This window comes from Nannobrachium achirus (assembly GCF_963921795.1).
Source record: "Nannobrachium achirus genome assembly, chromosome: 16".
NCBI classification, from domain to species: Eukaryota; Metazoa; Chordata; class Actinopteri; order Myctophiformes; family Myctophidae; genus Nannobrachium; species Nannobrachium achirus.
This window is the reverse complement of record NC_137823.1, coordinates 1,663,572-1,686,006: the sequence shown is the minus strand read 5'-3', so window position 1 is coordinate 1,686,006 and position 22,435 is coordinate 1,663,572. Positions and strand designations below refer to the sequence as shown.

General features: G+C 42.3%; 1 protein-coding gene across 1 annotated transcript in view; it reads left to right on the top strand.

The window, feature by feature from the left end:
• The window catches only part of LOC308300344 (macoilin-2-like), a gene marked incomplete at both ends in the record, with an annotated part of 28,968 nt that extends 7,117 nt beyond the window's left edge, over positions 1 to 21,851 (top strand). Inside the window, 4 exons of the mRNA XM_080744160.1 lie at positions 2,195 to 2,365; positions 8,585 to 8,711; positions 19,598 to 19,772; positions 21,658 to 21,851. Coding sequence (XP_080600286.1) covers positions 2,195 to 2,365; positions 8,585 to 8,711; positions 19,598 to 19,772; positions 21,658 to 21,851 — 667 coding nt within the window. The remainder of the gene's footprint in view (positions 1 to 2,194; positions 2,366 to 8,584; positions 8,712 to 19,597; positions 19,773 to 21,657) is intronic.
• Between the last annotated feature and the right edge of the window lie 584 nt (positions 21,852 to 22,435).

The following is a 22,435-nucleotide window of genomic DNA, read 5'->3' as shown; positions in this document are numbered from 1 at the left end:
GTGCGGCACGGCGATGCGCGGCTATCTAGGAAGCAAAGAAAGACACCACACAATTTGATCATAGTTTAGTCAATTATGAAGCAGTTTTTAAAATTAAAATGTCTCCATATTGCTTGGGAAGTCCACATTCATGACAAATGACTGTCTAGGGATGGAGCCCTAAACAAGCTCGATAACCCGATAACAGATTTATTGAGTACCCGGTATCAATAATCTTTGGGCTTATCAAGCTTATCAAGCATATCGGCCCATGATTTCATATTTAAACAATCAAGACGAGGCGATCAAGACATTATTACCAGCAAGAGCCGCTGATACAAACGACCTACGGCCTGGTCGCGACTTAGGCCACGACTTGGAGGTCGTAGGTCCCGGTTCTGGAGGTTTTGCGCGATCTCGGTCGTAATTCAGCGACCTGGGAAGTCCGCGATCGAAACTCTACGCTTGCTAAGGGAAGGGACGCGAGTTTAGAAACTCTACGCTTGCTAAGGGAAGGAGCGCCGCGATCGAAACTCTACGCTTGCTAAGGGAAGGGACGCGAGTTTAGAAACTCTACGCTTGCTAAGGGAAGGAGCGCTCGTTTTCAACAGCGTCGGCAGGTTAGCTACTCAGTGTCGGCAGGTTAGGGTTAGGGTTAGGGTTAGGGTTAGGGTTAGGGTTAGAGTTGGGGTTAGGGTTAGGGTTAAGGTTAGGGTTAGAGTTAGAGTTGGGGTTAGGGTTAAGGATAGGTTTTGGTGCACCTCGCGCGGTCCAAGTGACTACAATGGAGCGCTTCCTACCTCCGGTTCAGCCAATCACAAGCTTCAAAAGGTTGAATAGCGCTGCTGCTCTAGAATATTCAGCAAAAAGACCTTTTAAATACGACCGCGGACTTCCCAGGTCGCTGAACAACGGCCCGATCGCGCAACAACGGCCCGGGGACGACCGAGGTGGCGCAACCACGGCCGGGGGTCGCGAAACTAGACCGGCCGCGACCTAACAAGTATGTACCGCGAACTACGACCTCCAGAACCGGGACCTACGACCTCCAGGTCGTGGCCTAGGTCGCGACCAGGCCGTAGGTCGTTCGTATCAGCGGCTGTCTCTCATTATTACAGTACTATCCATCATAGCTATAAACCATTTAACACTTATTGCACACTAATGAACAATAGTTTTATTTAATGAGATTTGTTACACTTGTCAATTGTCATCTTCATAGATGGTGGTCAGCAACAAACTCAGTCACAACAACTGGCCAATAAAAAAGATACCAGTTATTTTCTGAATTTGTCGTCTCATATCTTTCCACAAAATATTAGAAAGCGCTCAATAGTGGGCTGGATAAAAGCCCGGCTCAATAAGCAGGATCGATAAAGTGCTCATTATCAATAAAAATGAACGAGCTCCATCCCTAATTATGTCCCTTTAACCCATTTAGGCCTGAACACATTATGACGCAATATTTTATGCTTTAATTATTGAAAAATAGCAGATATACAAGCTCACAGCGCGGCACCGAGTGCCGCGCTGCGAGCTTGTAGATCTGCTATTTTTGAAAAATCGTGAAAATAAGATTTTTGACCCGATTACATAAGTGTCTTTTGAATCCTTCTAAGATTTTTTGAAAAAACGATGTTTGTATGTCAACAATCTGGCCAGCCATCGTCAAAGAAAAGGTCCTTTTCATTTAACTGGAGCTCAGTTAGTCTGTTCTTGAGAGACTACTATGTCAGTGGTACTCAAATCTTTTCATGTGAAGGACCCCCAAAATGATATGTATTTGGCCACGGACCCCCATCTCAAAATATCTAGTTCCAGGGACCACCCAGAGGCAAAATTTGAGTTACAAACGTTCGCTTTGAAAATACATATATTCAAAGATTTGCACACATTTTCACGACTTTTTCAAAAATAGCAGATCTACAAGCTCGCAGCGCGGCACTCGGTGCCGCGCTGTGAGCTTGTATATCTGCTATTTTTCACTGGTTAAAGCAGTCAATAATTCTAGGCCTAAATGGGTTAAATATTTAAATGTCTGCCATTTTAAAATAGCTGATGTACAAGCTCACGTCTGTGCCCACCCACATTGTGCCAGGCCTAGCCAGTCGGTAAATCCTGGCTTCGCCGCTGCCTCACAGTGTCTTGGAACCGCCTCTGTTTTTCTTTTTACAAAAATGACGTGATGAATTCTGTCTCTCTTTGTGCGCGGCAGGATTGTGTGTCTGAGCAAGAGCAAGCAGAAGGACAAGCAGACCAGCGCCATGCTGGAGAAGAAGACCCGGGCCGAGACGGAGGCCAGACTCTCCGCGGAGAGACAACTGTCCGAGCTGCAGCAGCACAAGGTGGACGAGGCTGCGAGCTCAGCGCGCAGCCTAGCTAACAGGTAAACGGCACCTCAAAAACAGCCTACTAGTTTCTTAGTTGGTTTTATTGTTTTTATTGAAGTTTTTATTTTATTTTTTGTATTACTTGTAGACCAGTGGTTGTCAAAGTGGATTCAGGGACTCTGTGAGTTCGTTTAGGGGGGGTCTAAATTGACCCATACAAGTATGTAACTCTGACCGTGTACAAATGGAACCAAATGAACCCTGACGGGTTCATTTGGTTCCATTTGTACACTGTCAGAGTTAAGGGGAGACCTTGACATTTTAAAGTTTGAGAAACACTGATATATAGACAGAATGAAAGAGGGTGGAAGTGATGTTAGTTTGTTGTTGTAAAATAAGCGTTAAACCCCCAAAACATTTCTATCCATCACACACCCCATGAAGCCTTGAATTCGTGGAGATTATTTTTGTTTTCGCCACATTCCTGAGCCAGTCCTCACGTGAGTGCAGCGTTCAAAAAAAAAAAAAAGAAAAAAAAAAAAGGTTTTGTCCAATTTTGTTCTTATTTTTTTCTGTGTTTCTATCGTTTATTTTTGAGCGGTGGTAGACCGCTCCATAGAGTGGCGTTTTGCCATAGCAAAATGTGTGTGTGTAGCATAGCCTGTACATCCTAGACTTAAATCCTAGTCTGAAGAAGTTATGCAAGCACGACCACCGCTCACTTCACATTGGGTGTGATTTTTTTACCTAAATGTAACACAATCAAGAATGACCCTTTCCCTCTCCACACGCTGTGGACAGAGACAGGGGCGTCACCAGGGGTAGGAAAGTGGGACTGAGTTACCAGGGCCCAAGGTGGAGGGGGCCCTAGTAACTTTATCTATTGAAAAATAGCAGATATACAAGCTCACAGCGCGGCACCGAGTGCCGCGCTGTGAGCTTGTAGATCTGCTATTTTTGAAAAGTCGTGAAACTGTGCGCAAATCTTTTAATATATGTATTTTTTAGGTGAACATTTGTAACTCAAAATTTGCTTCTGGGGGGGTCCCTGGAACTAAATATTTTGAGATGGGGGATCCTTCACATGAAAAAGTTTGAGCATCACTGACATGGAAACATAGGTTTCTTGGCACACGTTTTCACGATTTTTCAAAAATAGCAGATCTACAAGCTCGCAGCGCGGCACTCGGTGCCGCACTGTGAGCTTGTATATCTGCTATTTTTCAATAGTTAACATTCATGGGGGCCCCACAGTGAATCCTTGTACCCAGGGCCCAGAATTTGGTGTGACGCCCCTGGACAGAGTGGAGACAAATCCTAAATGGCACACAGTGGCTCCGCCAGCAGGACAGACTTCTTGTTTCCCAACATTTAGACTGCACTTTTCCAACAGGTCCCCAAACCTGTTGTTTTGGGGGAGCGCTGGTTTCAGTTCATTCAACCTCCTCTCTGTCTTCAAGGGAGACATAATATACTTTACCCCCGCAGCGGCACTGCGCGCTGAGAACAAGCTGACATACAAGCTTGCAGCCGCTGCGAGCTTGGTGGTCTGCTCTGTTCTCTGCCGTTCTCTGCGCGCGACATCGTCGCAGGACGGAGCATACAGTAAAGTAGGCTTCATGAGGCGTGAGCTGCTCTGGTGCCGCGATTACAAAACGCACCCTCAGTTCTAATGACAGCGACAGGAGGGGTTTGGAGGACAACTGCTTTGAGCTATTATTGCGACCGAAGGTCGCAGTTTACCATGAGAAACGTCACAGCTTGTCTCCATGTAGACGTGTGCACAGCGGCAAACCCATAGACCGTAAAATCTGTCATCATGCTCTGATGTCACTGTGATGTCAGGGGAACCACTCTACCAGAATGGGTTTGCCGCTCTGACGTCACGCTCTGGCTTCACTGTGATGTCACACTAACAGAATCCCTTTTATGCCCATATAGGGAGTTCCCTGATGTCATCAATATTAATGATGCCCTGTTAGAGAGTTCCCTGTGATGACAGGTGGAACAAATCCCTTTTATGCCCATATATGGAGATATGGAGATCCCTGTGATGCCAGGGGAACAAATCCCTTTTATGCCCATATATGGAGATCCCTGATGTCCACATCCCCGTGGCATGACCTCTGCCTTTAGGGCGAGATCGCTCGTCCCCCTGCGGCGTCTTACTAGTTGTTCACACAAAACATCATCCCCCCTCCTGTCCAAGTGGGGGGGCAGCACCCCCCAGCACCCCTACTATCCCGCGGTAATGCAGAGTGGAGAAAGCTCCTAGCAAGGCATTGACTTCAGGTTTGGTCAGCCTGTCATCAAACTGTTGGCTCAGGAATGGGACGAAAACTAAATAGTCTCCATGAATCCGAGGCTCCCTGGGGATGTGGAAATGATAGAAAATAAGGCATTTTTGGAGCTCTATCTATCGTCGTTGTCGGGTGGAACCCTTGTATGTCCAAAACCATTCGTTTGTATTCATCATTACAAAACAGTGAAAATCTACAAGCACACAACGCCTCTCACCGCGAGGCGTTGTGTGCTTGTAGATCTGCTGTTTTCACTAGTTTTGTGCAACAGTCTCATAAGATGAAGGCAGGGCTTTAATTTACAAAAAAGAAGAAGAAAAAAAACATGCAAATTTGAAACTTGGAGATACAAGGTTTCTGCCCGACGGTGAGGATATTTCGATAGTAATCCTTGTGTTCAGTAACAGAGCCGGTCTCTCCGTCTCTCCAGCTTTTTATATTAGTAAACAGGGAATACATTTTCAGGCGGCTCACCGATTCAACCTGGGACTGATATATCTTGTTTCTCATTCTCTTCTGATTGGGCAAATGGAGAGAGACTGGGGTTCCCCTCTTCAGAGAAACTGGGGGTCCCCTGTTACTGAACAAACACTTTAGCAATGATTCACAATTTTACCCAAAAAAATATCACATACTGCACCTTTAAATTGACGAATGTGACAAATAACATTTTGCTTGATCGTATTTGTAATATTATACAATGCAGTTCACTCCAATAATTCACAGTGTCTTTGTGCCTTATCCTGACAGCTTAGGTAACCAAAATAAATACAGTACAGTACATCAGAGAAAAAGAAAGAAACGCATGGCTTGAGATAATTACGTTTCAAGAGATGCAGGCGATGCAATGTCTTGCCTGATTTATATTTGGTCGTGCGACGGAAAAAACAAATAATCTGCTATTTTGAAAGTATTGTCTCTGTCAGCTGGAAGCCTCATATGTAGGGATGGAGACCTAAACAAGGGTAGCTCGATAACCAGATAACAGATTTATTGAGTATGAGTACCCGGTATCAATAAGCTTTGGGCTTAGCAAGCCTGTTATTGAGCATAGCGGCCCATGACTGTTTAAACAATCAAGACAAGAGGCCATCAAGAAATGATTACAGTACTATTCATAATATAAAGCCATTTAACACTTGAATGATCGTTGTAATGATCATATTTTTTTGTCAATTGTCATATTCATAGATACTAACTCAAACTCACAGTCACAACAACTGGCCAATTAAAGGACAACTTTAGTTTTTTACAACAAGGGTTCATATTTTAAATAAAAAGAATATAAAAGATGAACGTTAAAATCATTTAATTTACTTCTTTCTATTGTTTTAGAGATTCTTATTTCAGTGGTTGGGCGCATACAAGCGTACAAGTGGCTAAATATGTCATTTTACACAGAATAAGCCCATTCCCAAGATACAACGCAACCTTTCATGGTTGGATGTGACTTATGGGGGCTAGAAGTGTTACTGTAAATAGCAATAAAGAAACTGCTGGCTTATTGTGTCTAGAAAGACATATTTAGCCACTTGTACGCATCCCCCCATGCGTACGCAACTAGGCATGCCCCACATTTTAGCACGGTAAACGCGATAAAACAATAGAATGAAGCAAATGAAAACATTTTAACAATCACTTTTTCTTTTCTCTAATTACAATCTAAAATATGAACCCTTGTTGTAAAAAAACAAAGTTGTCCTTTAAAATAGATAACAGTTTAGAATTTGTCATCCCACATCATTCCACAAAATATTAGAAAACGCTCAATAGTGGGCTGGATAAAATCCCAGCTCAATAAGCAGGATCGATAAAGTGCTCATTATCAATAAAAAATAACAAGCTCCATCCCTACTCATGTGTCCAAAACTGTTATTTTTCAGGATTCAAATTCCAAAACATCAAAACGTGCAGATCAACAAGCTCGAAAGGCGTCGCTCCGCACCGAGTTTCCAGCTTGCGGATCTGCTGCTTTTGATGCTAGTAGTATGATCAAGTAGGGCAGGGGTCTTCAACAGGGGGTCCGGGACCCCTAGGGGGTCCTCAGAGTTACAACAGGGGGGCCGCCAAATCTTTGTGTCATATGATCATGTTTTTTACATTAACCATTTGAACCCTTTGCATCCCTATTCTGAGTGGAACATTAGCCAAAAATAGCAGTACGCTTGTAGATCGGCTATGTTTTTTGTAGATCAGCTATTTTTTGTTTGTAGAGGGAAAAGAAGAGCAGACTGAGTATTTGACATTCAAGTGCTGTCAAACAAGTCTAAGCTGTCTAAGACGTCTAGGCCTATGGACATTTTTAATCTGCAACACAGTTCTATACAACATGTAGTGGGGATCTCTCTCTCAACTAAGGGGTCCCTGGCCTGAAAACGTTGAAGACCCCTGAAGGTAGGGTGTTAAAGGAGCTATAGTCAACTTTTTCTTGGAAAAACTAACACTAAAATAAAAATAATGTCGAAAATATTTTATAAAAAAGATTAAGCTTCATATATGTGTTTCTATTAAAAAATGACCACAAAAAGCGTAAAATAATGATAAAATAATCATTTTGGCCATTGTCAGGCTGACTTTGTTTATATCCCTCTTCTATTATGTTATATGGATTGATAAGGGATGTAAGCAAAGTCAGCCTGACAATGGCCAAAATGATTCTTTTATCATTATTTTACGCTTTTTGTGGTCATTTTTTAATAGAAACACGTATATGAAGCTTAATCTTTTTTATTATATTTTTTGAAACATTATTTTTATTTTAGCGTCCGTTTTTCAAGAAAAAGTTGAATATAGCTCCTTTAACACATGGGCGGCCAAGGTTTATAACATTTATAGCTGTTGCTGGTGCCACCATTGACTTACGTTATGTTTTGATGAGCCCCGCAAGCTTCGTGCGTGTGCACGTGCGTGTCCAGAGAAGATTGAGGAGGTACTCCATTTGTTTACAAACGCTCGCGAAACTCGCGGTAAAAAAATCGCGGTAAATTCGCGGTAAAGTGTCGCCGTGAAAACAATCAGCTCTCTGCCTCCATGGGGCTGTTTTTACCTCATTCTCAGATAAAGCCTGTTTTAAAGTAGAATCAAAGTCAAAGTAGAATCTAAAGCCATGTAAAATCCTTCCGTGTGGGGAGAGACAGGGGGCTTCCTGCCCTGGCTGGGTGACGTAATGGATTCAGGGCATGCAAAGGGAAGCTGCGGTCTCGAAAAGTTAACTATTTGTTGACTCGTCCCTCGACGATATAACTTCCTGTGGCAGGGTGACATCTAGTGGCCATAACTCGTCCCTGAACGCGTTTGGCTCCCCAAGTGTTAATGTACAAAAAAAAAAAGGTTTCTGTCTGACCCGCGGCCAGGGGCGTCACACCAAATTCTGGGCCCTGGGTACAAGCTCACAGCGCGGCACCGAGTGCCGCGCTGCGAGCTTGTAGATCTGCTATTTTTGAAAAATCGTGAAAATGTGTGCCAAGAAACCTATGTTTCCATGTCAGTGATGCTCAAACTTTTTCATGTGAAGGACCCCCCCCCCATCTCAAAATATTTAGTTCCAGGGATCCCCCAGAAGCAACATTTTTGTTACAAATGTTCACTAAAAAAATACATATATTCAAAGATTTGTGCACATTTTCACGACTTTTCAAAAATAGCAGATCTACAAGCTCACAGCGCGGCACTCGGTGCCGCGCTGTGAGCTTGTAGATCTGCTATTTTTCAATAGCTAAAGTTACTAGGGCCCCTCCACCTTGGGCCCCAGTAACTCAGTCCCACTTTCCTACCCCTTGTGACGCCCCTGCCCGCGGCACCGATGCACGACCAAGTACAAATCACACTTTTTTTCCCCTTCTCTTTCCTGTGTGAAAACCACCTGAACCTGAACCTGAACCTGAACCTGAACCTGAACCTGAACCTGAACCTGAACCATGACCGTCCTGCTGTTACACTGCATTTTCTCCCGTTGTTTTCCCCCCACACCAACAGGCAGGAACAGTCTGAGACCCTAATGTTAAGGAAAAGAGTTAAAGATCTAGAAACAGAGTACAAACAACTACAGCTGGACTGTCAAGGGAAAGAGGGCCGTGTGCTAGAGCTAGAGAGTGACGTGGAGGTATTATCCCTTTACTTTTACCTCGGGAATGAAACGTTGTTCCGTTTGAATGTCTTGTCGTTGTGACTGCACGTTTTGCGGTTTGGCTGTCTTCAGGGTTTTCCCTTGTTTTCGTTTCGTGCAGTTTTACTTTGTTGCTGTTTGCAGTCATTGATTGATTATGCTGTCATTTGTCTCCTTGTTTATGATGTTTTGTGTCATTTTAGCATTTCTTTAAAGGCTAAAATGTCTTGTGTCATTTTAGCCATCATTGTCTATGATTTGTTGTGATGCGTTTTGTATCATTTTAGTCTTGTGATGTGACTTTGTGTTCATGATGTGATGCGATGGTGTGGTCTAGCTGTCGCCAGCTCGGCACACGTTGTGAGCTTGTAGATCTGCTATTTTCAAACATTTGTACTTTAACTTTTAGTCTTGAAGTTTGATACCAACACTTTCATACTTTTACTCAAGTACACCTTTGCTATACATATTAATTAAACTGTTACATGACATTTGATCGTCAATCTTAACAAAACTTAAATGTAAACTTATAACTTCGCTTGTAACTTCTTGTAACTTGTAACTTGAGCCAAAATTACCCAAAAACTATCTCGGTTACTTGACGAGTTACAGAAATATGAATGTAACTCAGTTACCAGCAAGTTACAGAAAAATGTAACTTAGTTACGTAACTCAGTTACATGTAACTTTAACTTCCCCAACACTGGAGGTCGGCTATTTTCAGTACTTGATACCACAATGAACACATAATCAAGTGAATACTGGTGATGTGTCTTTCAGGTATGGCATGGAAAGAGGGGCATTTGCCTTTCTTTCACCATAGTAAAAACTGCATTCATGGTCTTGGAGAGGGCACTTTTTTACAGACGGATAAAAGGGCAGGGGCTCAAGCCCCCTTTGATGTCTATGTGTGCACGTGCCTGGGGCCAGGCTATCACCCTGAGGGCTCCCCACAAGTATCTCCAACTCCTTCTCACCACGGTGGGTCAGAAGAACCTTGTCTCAAGTCACCGCTGACAGTTCCCTCTCCCTGACACCTTCCAGTGTCCTCTTGCGCGCAGAGAAGGCCAAAGACATCTTTTGACCTTGGTACCGGAACAATGATCACTGTGTATGCCAAGCTTGCTGGACGTGTGTGCTTTGGTTAGATAGATAGATAGATAGATAGATAGATAGATAGATAGATAGATAGAGAGAGAGATAGAGAGAGAGATAGAGAGAGAGATAGAGAGATAGATAGATAGATAGATAGATAGAGAGATAGAGAGATAGATAGATAGATAGATAGATAGATAGATAGATAGAGAGATAGATAGATAGATAGATAGATAGATAGATATAGAGATAGAGAGAGAGATATAGAGAGAGAGAGAGAGAGATAGAGAGAGAGATAGAGAGAGAGAGATAGATAGATAGATAGATAGATAGATAGATAGATAGATAGATAGATAGATAGATAGATAGAGAGAGAGAGAGAGATAGAGAGATAGATAGATAGATAGAGAGATAGAGAGATAGAGATAGATAGATAGAGAGATAGAGAGATAGAGATAGATAGATAGATAGATAGATAGATAGATAGATAGATAGATACCCTTATTATCCCACCAATTGACCAATCAGTCGCCTAGAGGCAGCACAGCAGTTTAAGGATATTTACAAAGTTACAGAGAAGTATGAAAAGAATAAAAAAGAACAGAGTACAGTAAAGAGCAAGGTACATCAAGAAAAGGAATAAAGAATATATACATAAAGTGTCAAAAAACTGTCAAAGCTCAACGTGAAACAGCCAACTTGAACAAAAACAGCAATCCTTAAGCAAACTATAATACAATACAATGCCCAAACAAAAGTGTCCATAACAGTCAATGCTAGTCAGTGCTACAAGTATCTCACCACCATTAAACACAAGCAAAATACTCAATACTACTAACACAATAGTGCAGAGCCAAACAAAAAGTGTCCAAAGTCCAGTGCAAGAAAAACAAACTAAAAAAGAAAAAGAAAAACTGGTTCTAAATGCCAGTGCGTCCTCTTCTACCTGCCCACCTAGGTTTGGGTGCGTCCTCTTCTACCTGCCCACCTAGGTTTGGGTGCGTCCTCTTCTACCTGCCCACCTAGGTTTGGGTTGGGGATGTGCACGTCGTTTTCCTCTTCTACCTAGGGTTACCAACCGTCCCGTAAAATACGGGATCGTCCCTTTTTTGGAAACTAGAAGACGTGTCCCGTATTGAACTGAAACGGGACGCTCTTTGTCCCGTATTTTAAGGTTGGGGGATAAATATGAATGACGGGATGATTTAATTGAGAAATGACAGCGATTCTGCCTGTCAGAGAGCTTCCACTTCCACTCTGCTCTCTCTCCTCTGAGACAAGTGCTGCATCCCATTGCTGTGAGAGGCGCTGCGCTGTTTGTAAGCAGCTGATTGGCTTATTAACATACGGCTCTGAGTGTTGCTAAGACACAGTCTCCGCCCCCTACACACTCCCTTCCCAAGCATGGGCTGTAGGTTCACTGGACTGTATTGCACAAGTTGCCTGCGAGAGACGAAATGAGTGCGTGCGAGCGACCATACGACAGTGCTCGGCTCAGAACATTGTTTAATGTCTTAAAAAAACGTGTGACAGAAGATTGTGTACAAACATATTAGACATGAATCCATGATAGGTGATAGGCTAAACAAAAAGGTGAAAAAGCAGGCAAGCAACAGAAAATAAGCCATGGATATTGGTATTCCTGGGAACACTACAGTAATCTTGTCTGCCAACTAAAGCGACCCCAGACAGGCTGGTATGTGAAATAACATAAGCATGCGTTGATTTTGTTTTTAAAACCTAATGGTTATTGTTGTATGCCAATATGATTAAACTAGTGTTGGGTAACCAGAGAGTGGGCACATAAGGACCAGGTAGACCTAGGCGATATGTTTTGGAAAATTGAGAGACACCCGAATTAATATTGTGAAAGGAAAAATATGATTTAATAGAGGAAAATACACATTTTAGCCAACTTTATAACCGAAAATATCCGATTTTTCGGCCCAAAGACACCCGAATTAATATTGTGAAAGGAAAAATATGATTTAATATAGGAAAATGCCCGTTTTAGCCAACTTTATAACCGAAAATATGCGATTTTTCGGCGCCGCCTTTGGCGGCGCATGTTTCCTTAGAAAGTGTCCCGTATTTGAAACTCTGGGAGTTGGCAACCCTACTTCTACCTGCCCACCTAGGTTTGGGTTGGGGATGTGCACGTCGTTTTCCTTTCATCGAGGTGATGGAAGACAGCAGCCGTCTTCCCCCTCGGACAGTTGCAGGAGGATTTAGCAGGAAGCTTTTTTTTATATACGAGTACAAAGTTTCCACTCGTTCTTCTGCACTTATGCTCCCCCGATCTTGGCAGACTGTGAAAAGTTTCTGCCATTGCCTATGCCAGGGGTCGGCAACCCAAAATGTTGAAAGAGCCATATTGGACCAAAGAAACTAAAAACAAATCTGTCTGGAGCCGCAAAAAATTATAAAAGCCTTATATATCGTCGTTGTCGGGTGGAAACCTTGTATGTCCAAAACTTTGTTTTGTATTTATCATTTACAAAATGAACTAAACTAGTGAAAACAGCCGATCTACAAGCACACAACGCCTCGCACCGCGAGGCGTTGTGTGCTTGTAGATCTGCTGTTTTCACAACTTTTGTGCGACGGCCTTGTATGATGAAGCAGGGCTTTGCTTTGCGAAAAAAAAAAAACATACAAATTTGAAACTTGGAGATACAAGGTTTCTGCCCAACAGTGACGATACTAAAAGTCTATATTAGCTATTATATTAGCCTACTGTCAAACTGACTAAGCAGGCTACAAATAAATAATGAGCATTTAAGTAAGCAATTTACCCCGAGTGAGAGGACATTATGCTCTCATAATGTCCGCAGTGCGGGTGTTATCGGACGAGGCGCAGCCGAGTCCGATAACACCCGCACTCAGGACATTATGAGAGCATAATGTCCGACCCCGAGTGGTAAATAGCTTTTCTACCACTTTTTCCCGTATACATGAAAGAAAACACATAGTTGTAACTTGCAAGGATCTTAAGTTACAATCATTATTGCCTATAAAACTTCCGCGAGACAGCAGATAGTTCCACAAACAACATCTTCTACTCACCAACAGATGGCGCCAACTCCATAGTAATCCATGCGTCTAGCTTACAGCTAAGCTAACGTCAGTTAAAAGCACCGTTCCGGCCGTAAATAGAGGCTGTTCGCTTCCAGAAAGGCATAGGTTCAGAGAAAAGGGGCTTTAAAGTTGGCGGATTGCATTGGATCCAAATAAATCGGCGACGATAGTACGCACGTTAGTAAACATAGGACCGCTGCGACCTTCATTTGTTGGTTGGGGGAAAGTCCCCGGATGTACACTGAGGCGCATTGATCTCGGACACACAACTTTGCGGCAGTTGTCCTCTCATAACCTCCGGAATTTAGCCAATCAGAATCCAGTATTTGAACACGTGACTCGAAAAAGTGGTAGAATATTTATTCTACACATTTTTACAGCATTGGAAAGCGTTAAGAATGTTTGTGTCATGTTTGTCCTCCTACAGAAACCATATTAAAACAAAAAAATATATATATTTTTCCTTTAATACATTTTTGAAAAAGCTCCAGGGAGCCACTAGGGTGGCGCTAAAGAGCCGCATGCGGCTCTAGAGCCGCGGGTTGCTGACCCCCGGCCTATGACATCATGTGTTTTGTGTTTTAGGCATTGTGTGATTTACGTGTTTTAATCATTGCTCATGATGTGTTTTTTTCATTGTATTCATTGTTTATGTGTTTGTGGCATGTGTAACATGTGAAACATGTGTAACATGTGAACTCAACCAGTGGCACTTTGTGGTGGCATTGCTACAGTGAGTGTATTTGTTCCACATGAAGTGTATCGTGGTGTATCTATTGGGTGTGTATTTCACTGGTTCTCAAAGTGTGTATCTGGGTCCCCCGGGTGTTCATGAGGGGGTTCCAAGCTGGTCCCTAGGTAAAAAAATTGATAGTTAGGACCCAAATGGACACCTTATTTGTCTGTAACTCTGAGAGCTTAGTACACATGTGTACGCTGAGAGCTTAGTACACATGTGTACGCTCTCAGATGGGGGTCCGGGGCCCACATGCATACCAAACTGGGGGTCCTTGAAATGAAAAAGGTTTGAGAACCACTGTTGTATTTGTATATATATAGTCGTTGTCGAGTGGAAACCTTGTATGTCCAAAACCATTTTTATCATTTAAAAGAATGAACTAAACTAGTGAAAACAGCAGATCTGCTGTTTTCACTACTTTTGTGCGACGGCCTTGTCTGATGAAGCAGGGCTTTGCTTCGCGAAAAAAAAACGTTCAAATTTGAAACTTGGAGATACGAGGTTTCTGCCCGACATTGACGATATGCACATTCCATGACGCATGCTGCAGCACACACGCCAGGTGTTTCATTAAAAAACATTCCACTGCTCACAGGGTGAGTGATGGTAGCCTGGACGGTGCCAGCCTCTATGACACACAGCGATGGTGTCTCCATGCTGACACCATTGACTGAAATCAATGGAAACCAGAGAATGCATCCTTTGGCACATTACAGTAATGTGCAGCTTTGACTGTTTTTTGAATGGCTGGCCATCAGTTTTTGAAATGTTTTTGGTTATCGGTTATTGGTTGTTTGTTTGGTTGTTTGGTTGTTTTCTGCTTTGGTTCCCTGAGTGGACCATGGAAATGTAACTGTTTTCAACGTGGCGTACTTATTTTGGGTCAAAACCTTCATTTTACATTAAAAAAAGTGGAAACTAAAGAAAATAGCAGAACTGCAGTGTCACAACGCGTCACCATGCGACACATTGTGAGCTTCTACATCTGTATATATTTGTCGTATACTTAAGCATACAGGCTGACATGGTTAAAGGAACACTTCACCCATTTTCAACCATACCGTCATATTGCAGCAACTGTCCCCACTGTTATCTGCAAGTCCTCACTGTTGCTTATTATAAGATGGCGCACCATTTCTGTCCCCTCGCTCTGTGCAGAGGAGGGCTGTGGACAGTTCAGAAACCTGCCTATACGGATGTCATCATCGGTAGGCAGTATTGGACATTTCAAACAAGATTTAAATGTGTATTTTATTTTCCATTCAAAGTCACTGGATCGGTTTAAAGATGGGGACTCGGGGGAGTTAAGATTTCAGAATCTCAACAGAAAAAAAAAAACACTGGTGTCTACATATTGACAAGAAAGAAACAGAGGAGAAAGTGGTCCAGTTATCTGGGGTATTAAGGCCACTGTGGTCTCAGGTCATGCCATTGGTTTAAGCCTTAAACAAGGGTTAGTGTCCTCAGGTCATGCCAACGTTTTCAGGCCAAGGACCCCTTAGTTGAGACAGAGATGAAGCAGGGACCCCCCAAAACCCATAGATAGCATATAGTTTCATCGTTTGACAGCACAATCATGTATTTTGGATTCATGTCAATTTTTGGTTTTCAGATATTTAACCACTTAAACTGTCAATACTTACAAAAACCTGACCTTTCACTATGAATTTAGCCTGCCCTTTTTCCCCTCTAAAACCAAAACTCTATATAGCAGATCTACAAGCTCACAACGCCTCGCAGCGCGAGGCGTTGTGAGCTTGTAGATCTGCTATTTTTGGCTAAAGTTCTCAGAATATGGACACCTGGGTTCAAGTGGTTAATATAAAAAAGGAGAAAAAAAAGATTATATCACTCAAAGATTTGGAGGACCCCCTGTAGTAACTCTGAGGACCCCCTAGGGGTCCCGGACCCCCTGTTGAAGACCCCTGCTGGTTTAATTACAACAGCTCCCAGTGGAGTGCAGAGCGCAGTTTCTCCTCACTCCACAACGCTCATGTTGCTTTAAAGGGTGAGGAGACAGAAATGCTGCCGTCTAATAATGAGTGTAATACACGGTTGAAACTGGGGAAGTGCTCCTTGGTTACATCCCAACAATCAAAGCTAGCTTTGTTGTTTGTTCCAACGTGAGATTATATTAACATGAAGCTCACACATCAACAACACAAGCTATATTAATATATATTAACATGAAGATCCTCAGGGAACCAAAGCGAACAGCAGTCATGTCATGTATGGTTGTTAAGGTGTTGTAAGTGATTTATTTATAATGTATCTGTTTGTTTATTGGCAGGGGGAGGGTTAATAACCCCTGTATTCAGATAGTAATAATTAAAGGAGCTATAGTCAACTTTTTCGTGAAAAACGGATGCTAAAATAAAAATAATGTTTCGAAAATATTTTATAAAAAAATATCTTTGATATATGTGTTTCTGTTCAAAAATGTCCACAAAAAGCATAAAATAATGATAAAATAATCATTTTGGCCATTGTCAGGCCGACACGTTGTTTACATCCTAGTCTATTCTTTTATATGGATTGATAGGATGTAAACAAAGTGTCGGCCGTACAATTGCCAAAATGATTATTTTATCATTATTTTATGCTTTTTGTGGACATTTTTGGACAGAAACACATATATCAAGCATATTTTTTTATAAAATATTTTCAAAACATTATTTTTATTTTAGCATCCGTTTTTCAAGAAAAAGTTGACTATAGCTCCTTTAATATAGAGTTTTGTTCAGTAACAGGGTCTCTCCTTTCCAGCACGTTGGTAAACAGAACATTCCATTTTTCAGTTAGTATAGGAAGTAAACAACAGGACTACATGGCTCATGGGTTGGCTCGCAAACCTGAAACCTGAAAATGTATGTTCTGTTTATTAAAGAGCTGCAGAGACAGGAAGGCCCCGTTTGACTGAAAGGTAGAGTGTTTTTAGCAGGTCTTTCAGTCCGAGTATCAAAAAGCACCTCGGTTAAGGTGGAGACGACCTTTCGTTGGTCCGACCAGGTTAACATTCACCAGGTTACCATTCACCAGCGTCGGCAGGTTAGCTTTCACCAGCGTCGGCAGGTTAGCATTTCACCAGGTTAGCTTTCACCAGCGTCAGCAGGTTAGCATTTCACCAGGTTAGCTTTCACCAGCGTCGGCAGGTTAGCATTTCACCAGGTTAGCTTTCACCAGCGTCGGCAGGTTAGCATTTCACCAGGTTAGCTTTCACCAGCGTCGGCAGGTTAGCATTTCACCAGGTTAGCTTTCACCAGCGTCGGCAGGTTAGCATTCACCAGCGTTAGTTTTACTGAGATTAGGGTTAAAGTTATACCATGTAACTTTTTTTATAAAACAAATCTTAAAATTGTCCTAACTGTTAATTAATCGCTAGAATTTTAGAACACCCACTATTTTCAGCTTCTAAAGCCTTCTCTTTATATGTTTTCTATGATCCTGGCCGGGGTCCGGTTTTCGCGGAAAAATAACGTCATCTGCGTCATCTGTCATCTGTATACGTTGTGTATACGTTGGCCAATCACATCGCGGATCATACAGTACACACATGATACACTACCGGCCAATCACAGCTTATCTGCCGTGTCTTCAGGAAGTAGCCTTGCTCAGCTACAGTGTTTACCATGGTGAAGGATTCTTAACCTCTTAATCCCCAAATCCTGGCCAGAAAATTACGTTCAACCATGGTTCTACCCCTCCACGGATTCGTATCGGTCGCGGTGTGGTGTTTTGTGGCGCCGCTCCGGTGGTCCGCGGCGGTGGTCCGCGACGACTTCGGGCGAAAAACGTCAGAAAAAAGCAATACCGCTACTGACCCTAGTGGTTTAGCAACTTACACAGTATAGCTTTAAGGTTAGGTTTAGGTATATCTCCCTCCCCCCGACTTTTGTCACCTCCTCGCAGCCAATCACAAGCTTCCGCTGCCTTAATCCAGTTGTCTTTTTGATGCACCCAGACTGAAAGACCTGCAAAAAACACTCTCCCTTGACTGAACAAACACTTGTAGCAATCAGACAAACAAACAAAAACGTTTTGTTTTTCTTTTTTAACCAATGAATATCACTTACAGCACCTTTCCTTACACTTACACATTTAACCACTTAAACCCCATATAGTTGAGTGGAGTACCTCAGGGCTCTACGCTGGTGTATGTTATGTTTTCACTCCGCATTGAATATCTTAAAATAGCTGATCTACAAGCTTGTGGAGCTGCTATTTTCTATATAGGCTATAGCAGTGGCCGTGGTTTACCGGCGCCACACATGTTTCCATTGAGATATACAAAAATAGTATGTGTTAAATCCGCTAAATAAATTTAGTATATCATATCCATACGTTTCCAGTGTCCCATGAGCCCTTGTGTGGGCATCACTTCCTGTTCCTCTTAGCTGTTTCATTCTGACTGGTTGCTGTTGCTGCTGTGAGCCTGTGGCGCCCCCTTGTGGCACCTGAATCTCTGCATGGTGATTGGTTGGTGCTTTGTTAAAGGACCACCTCACCTCTGGGACAACCATATTTTATTGTTGTTTGGGACACGATCAACACAATCCTGAGTTATGTTCAATCTGTGTTTTTAGATATTTTAGTATGTCAGCATTCTACAACTGCTCATATGATGCTTTGTAGCATGATATTGCATCGTCTATTGCATCATATGATGCAAAATGCATCATATGACCAGTTGTTGCATGCTGAAATACTAAAATATCTAAAAGCATAGATTGAACACAAAAAATAACTCAGAATTGGGTTGATCGTGTCCCAAAAAAACAATGAAATAAGATCTGGTTGTCCCAGAGGTGAAGTGGTCCTTTAAGTGAAGGCCACACTAACACACACCCCCTTTTCTGCAGTAAACTGGGAAACGTGTGGATAGTCAAATATTCAAATATTATTTTCCACAAAATCAAAGGTTTTATGTCCATGATTCACCTAGGATCCTGGATGGTTTGACTCCTAGTCCAGTCAATCTGTGGTTTGACCCAAAAGAAAAGTAATCATTCAGGGTGTTGTATGATCGTTTGGGTCATCCAAATAACATATTAAAAGTTGTGAATTATATATTTAGTGGATCAAGGTAAATTCAGGGGGTTCAAGTTTGGCTCCATTCACTTACTGTACAGCAAAAAAAGACACCCAAAGAAAATCTTCTTTATGTAGCATGTGAGGGGTCTAACAATGTTTTTTTCATGATTCTGAATCCATTGCAAGCATTTGTTTTGCATGAAAAACATTCCTTGGGCTAAAAACGTCCCACAAAACTATGGTTTAGTGATAAGTCATCACTTTTCACAGATATGTGCAGTAGTATGTGGGGGCCATTTATAGCCCAGGGAATGTTTTTTTTTTTTGTGCAAAATGAATGCTTGCAATGGATTCAGAATCATGAAAAAAAAACCCTAGCTAGACCCGTCATATGCTACTTAAAGAAGTTTTTTGGGGGTCTTTTTTTCCTGTAGTGAATGGATCCAAACTTGAACCCCTGAATTTACCTTGATCCACTAAATATATAATGCACAACTTTTAATATGTTATTTGGATGACCCAAAGGATCATAAAAAACCCTGAATGATTACTATTGCAATTTATTTTGGGTTGGGCCTTAAATAATTGCTATAAATACCTTTGTAAATCTCTTTAGGAAAAAACATGAACGGACGATTTTCTTTAGTGGCACCAGTAAAACACACACACTGCTATGACCTATAGTGTGTGCCAGCGGCTACGTCATTGTAGTCCTTAGCGGCCATTTCTTGGGTCGAAACACAGGTGTTTCAATTGTTTGATTGCATAGAACTAACACTATAGTCTAATCAGAACACCTGTGTAAGGCTGTGTTTACCCAAGAAATGGCCGCTCTTAGAACTACATTTGGCACACCCTATAACAACAACAACAACACGGTGCGACGTCCGACGCTCTCTCTCTCTCTCTCTCCCTGGACTGTTTGTGCTGCCCCCTGCAGGCGCTGGAGAAGTACCGCTGCGTGGAGCAGGAGACGGATATGCTGCTCTCCAGGCTGTCGGCCCTGCAGGAGAAGGCCCAGCACCTGGAGTACAACCTTAGCGCCGAGACGCGCATCAAGCTGGACCTGTTCTCCGCACTGGGGGATGCCCGCAGACAGCTGGAGATCCAGCAAGGTTGGTTTTGCGGTGGTCCTCAAACTTTTTCAGCTCACAACCAGTGTTGTTTTTGACAGCAAATTTTTATTTAGTTTTAGTCATACCCGATGTCTCTGGTTCACATTGGCACATTTCCTGGGGCAGATCATGCATGTCATGCATGTCTTCTTCTTTTTTAGTTTTTTACTCTCAGAAAAGCATCTGCAATGTAGTGCATTTGAAACTACATTGCAGTGCACATCATGGGGTGATCACTGCTTGCCTCCTGTGAATTGTTTTATTTTAATTTTTGTTTCTTTTATTTTTATTTTGTTGCTGAGTGAGGTCAGCAGACAAAGTGACATGAGTGAGATGAAAAAACTTGAGTGAAATGTGCCAATGTCAACCAGAGACATCGGTAGTCTTTTGAATAAACTGCCATTTCGTTTTAGTCATAATTTAGTCACCTGAAAAGTATTAGTTTTAGTCTAATTGTAGTCGACTGAATATCGTAAGATTTTAGGCGACTAAATCTACAGTTGACTTAGTCGACTAAAATGTATTTTGGCAGGCCTTGACGGCATCGTAATGACTGATTTTACGCTTGGTTGTGTGCTGAAAATTGCAGATCTACAAGCTCACAGCGCGACGCGTTGTGAGCTTGTAGATCGGCTATTTTCAGCATGCAACCAAACATAAAATGACTCGATTCTCCACTAGTCCCTCCCTAACGTTTTAGTCTAGTTTTTATTTTGTTGACGAAATTGTCAATATATTTAGTCTTAGTTTTAGTCACCACAGCTTAGTTTTTGTATAGTTTTTATTTAGTTTTCGTCAGTGAAAAAAACACAGTCGACAAACATTTTTCGTCATAGTTTTAGTCGACGAAATCAACACTGCTCACAACGCATTGTGAGCTTGGAGGTTGTCAATTTTCGGTGCTTGATACCACACTGAACTAAGCATAATCAAGTCAATACTCGAGATGTGGCGTAACGGCTACACAGAGAGAATTCTCTTGAATGCTGCCTTCAGGTATGGCATGGAAAGAGGGGCATTTGCATTTCTTCCACCATAGTAAAAACTGCATTCATGGTCTGGAGAGGGCACTTTTTACAGACAGGTAAAAGGGCAAGGACCCCCTGAAGCAAAATTTGAGTTACAAATGTTTGCTTTAAAAATACATATATTCAAAGATTTGCTGCGAGCTTGTAGATATGCTATTTGTCTATAGCTAAAGTATAAATGATTCCAGGTCTTATTGTATACCCATTTAGAACGGGTACACAGTATTGTGTATCATTATTTTATGCTTTAACTATTGAAAAATAGCAGTTCACAGCGCAGCACCGAGTGCCGCGCTTGTAGATCTGCTATTTTTGAAAAATCGTGAAAATTAGAATTTTGACCCGATTCTAGAAGTGTCTTTTGAATCCTTCTAAGATTTTTTTAAAAACCTATGTTTCTATGTCAGCAATCTGGCCAGCCATCGTCAAAGAAAAGGTCCTTTTCACTTAACTGGAGCTCAGTTAGTCTGTTCTTGAGAGACTACTATGTCAGTGGTTCTCAAACCTTTTCATGTGAAGGACCCCCAAAATGATATGTATTTGGCCACGGACCCCCATCTCAAAATATTTAGTTCCAGGGACCCCCCAGAAGCAAAATTTGAGTTACAAACGTTCGCTTTGAAAATACATACATTCAAAGAATCGCATACATTTTCACGACTTTTTCAAAAATAGCAGATCTACAAGCTCGCAACGCGGCGCTCGGTGAGCTTGTATATCTGCTATTTTTCACTGGTTAAAGCATTCAATAATTCTAGGCCTAAATGGGTTAAGAGTGTCTGTTAAATGCCCTAAATTCTAACGTTTTGGCACAACTGACTGAGAATAACTCATTTATTTCTCGTGTGTCCTCTCAGGTAAAGTGGCGAGGCAGGACCGGGAGATCGTGGAGATGAAGAAGAAGATCGCCGACGTCATGGCGGTGACGCCCGGCATGTCCTACATGACGCCGCAGTCGCACCACGTCCCCCAGTACCTCACCAAGCTGCTCAACTCTGAGCGCTACATGCTCAACCCGCGGGCCCTCATGTACCAGTGTCTGAAGAAATGAGTGAACGCCGTTTTATTGTTCGTAAAAAAAAAACGGAACGGAAACTCCTATGGGAGAGACCACCTGAATGGCGGGTGGTTCCGTGGATGATGATGATGTCACAGATCTCTAAGTTCTCAAAAAACGGGGGTCCACGGGGGACCCTCGGGGTTGACTTGAGGAGGGTTCCCGACTGGACCTTCGCACGGGTCTGTGACTCTTGGAGCGTGCAAACGGAACCAAAATGCACCCTTACGGATCCATTTGGTTCCGTTTGCACACTCTCAGAGTTGAAGGGGGGGGGGGATTTCGGAGAGTTTGAGAATCAACGTGGTCACGGAACTGAATGCCTCCTGATTCTGGTACGATACGTTGACGGGATCTTCTTCCGAAGGTGGGAAGTGGACACGACGTCAGAAGCTGACGCGTGAAGATGACTTGGTCTTGAAGCCTCAACTTGGGGAAATGCCTTTTTCATGAATGCATTTCTGGTGCTAAAAAAATAAAAACGGATCAATCCTACGTAGAAATGTTAAATATTGTACAACAAAAGTTGATTGTTGGCCATCGATGTCGAATTTGTACCGTTGAAAGTTATTGGGGCT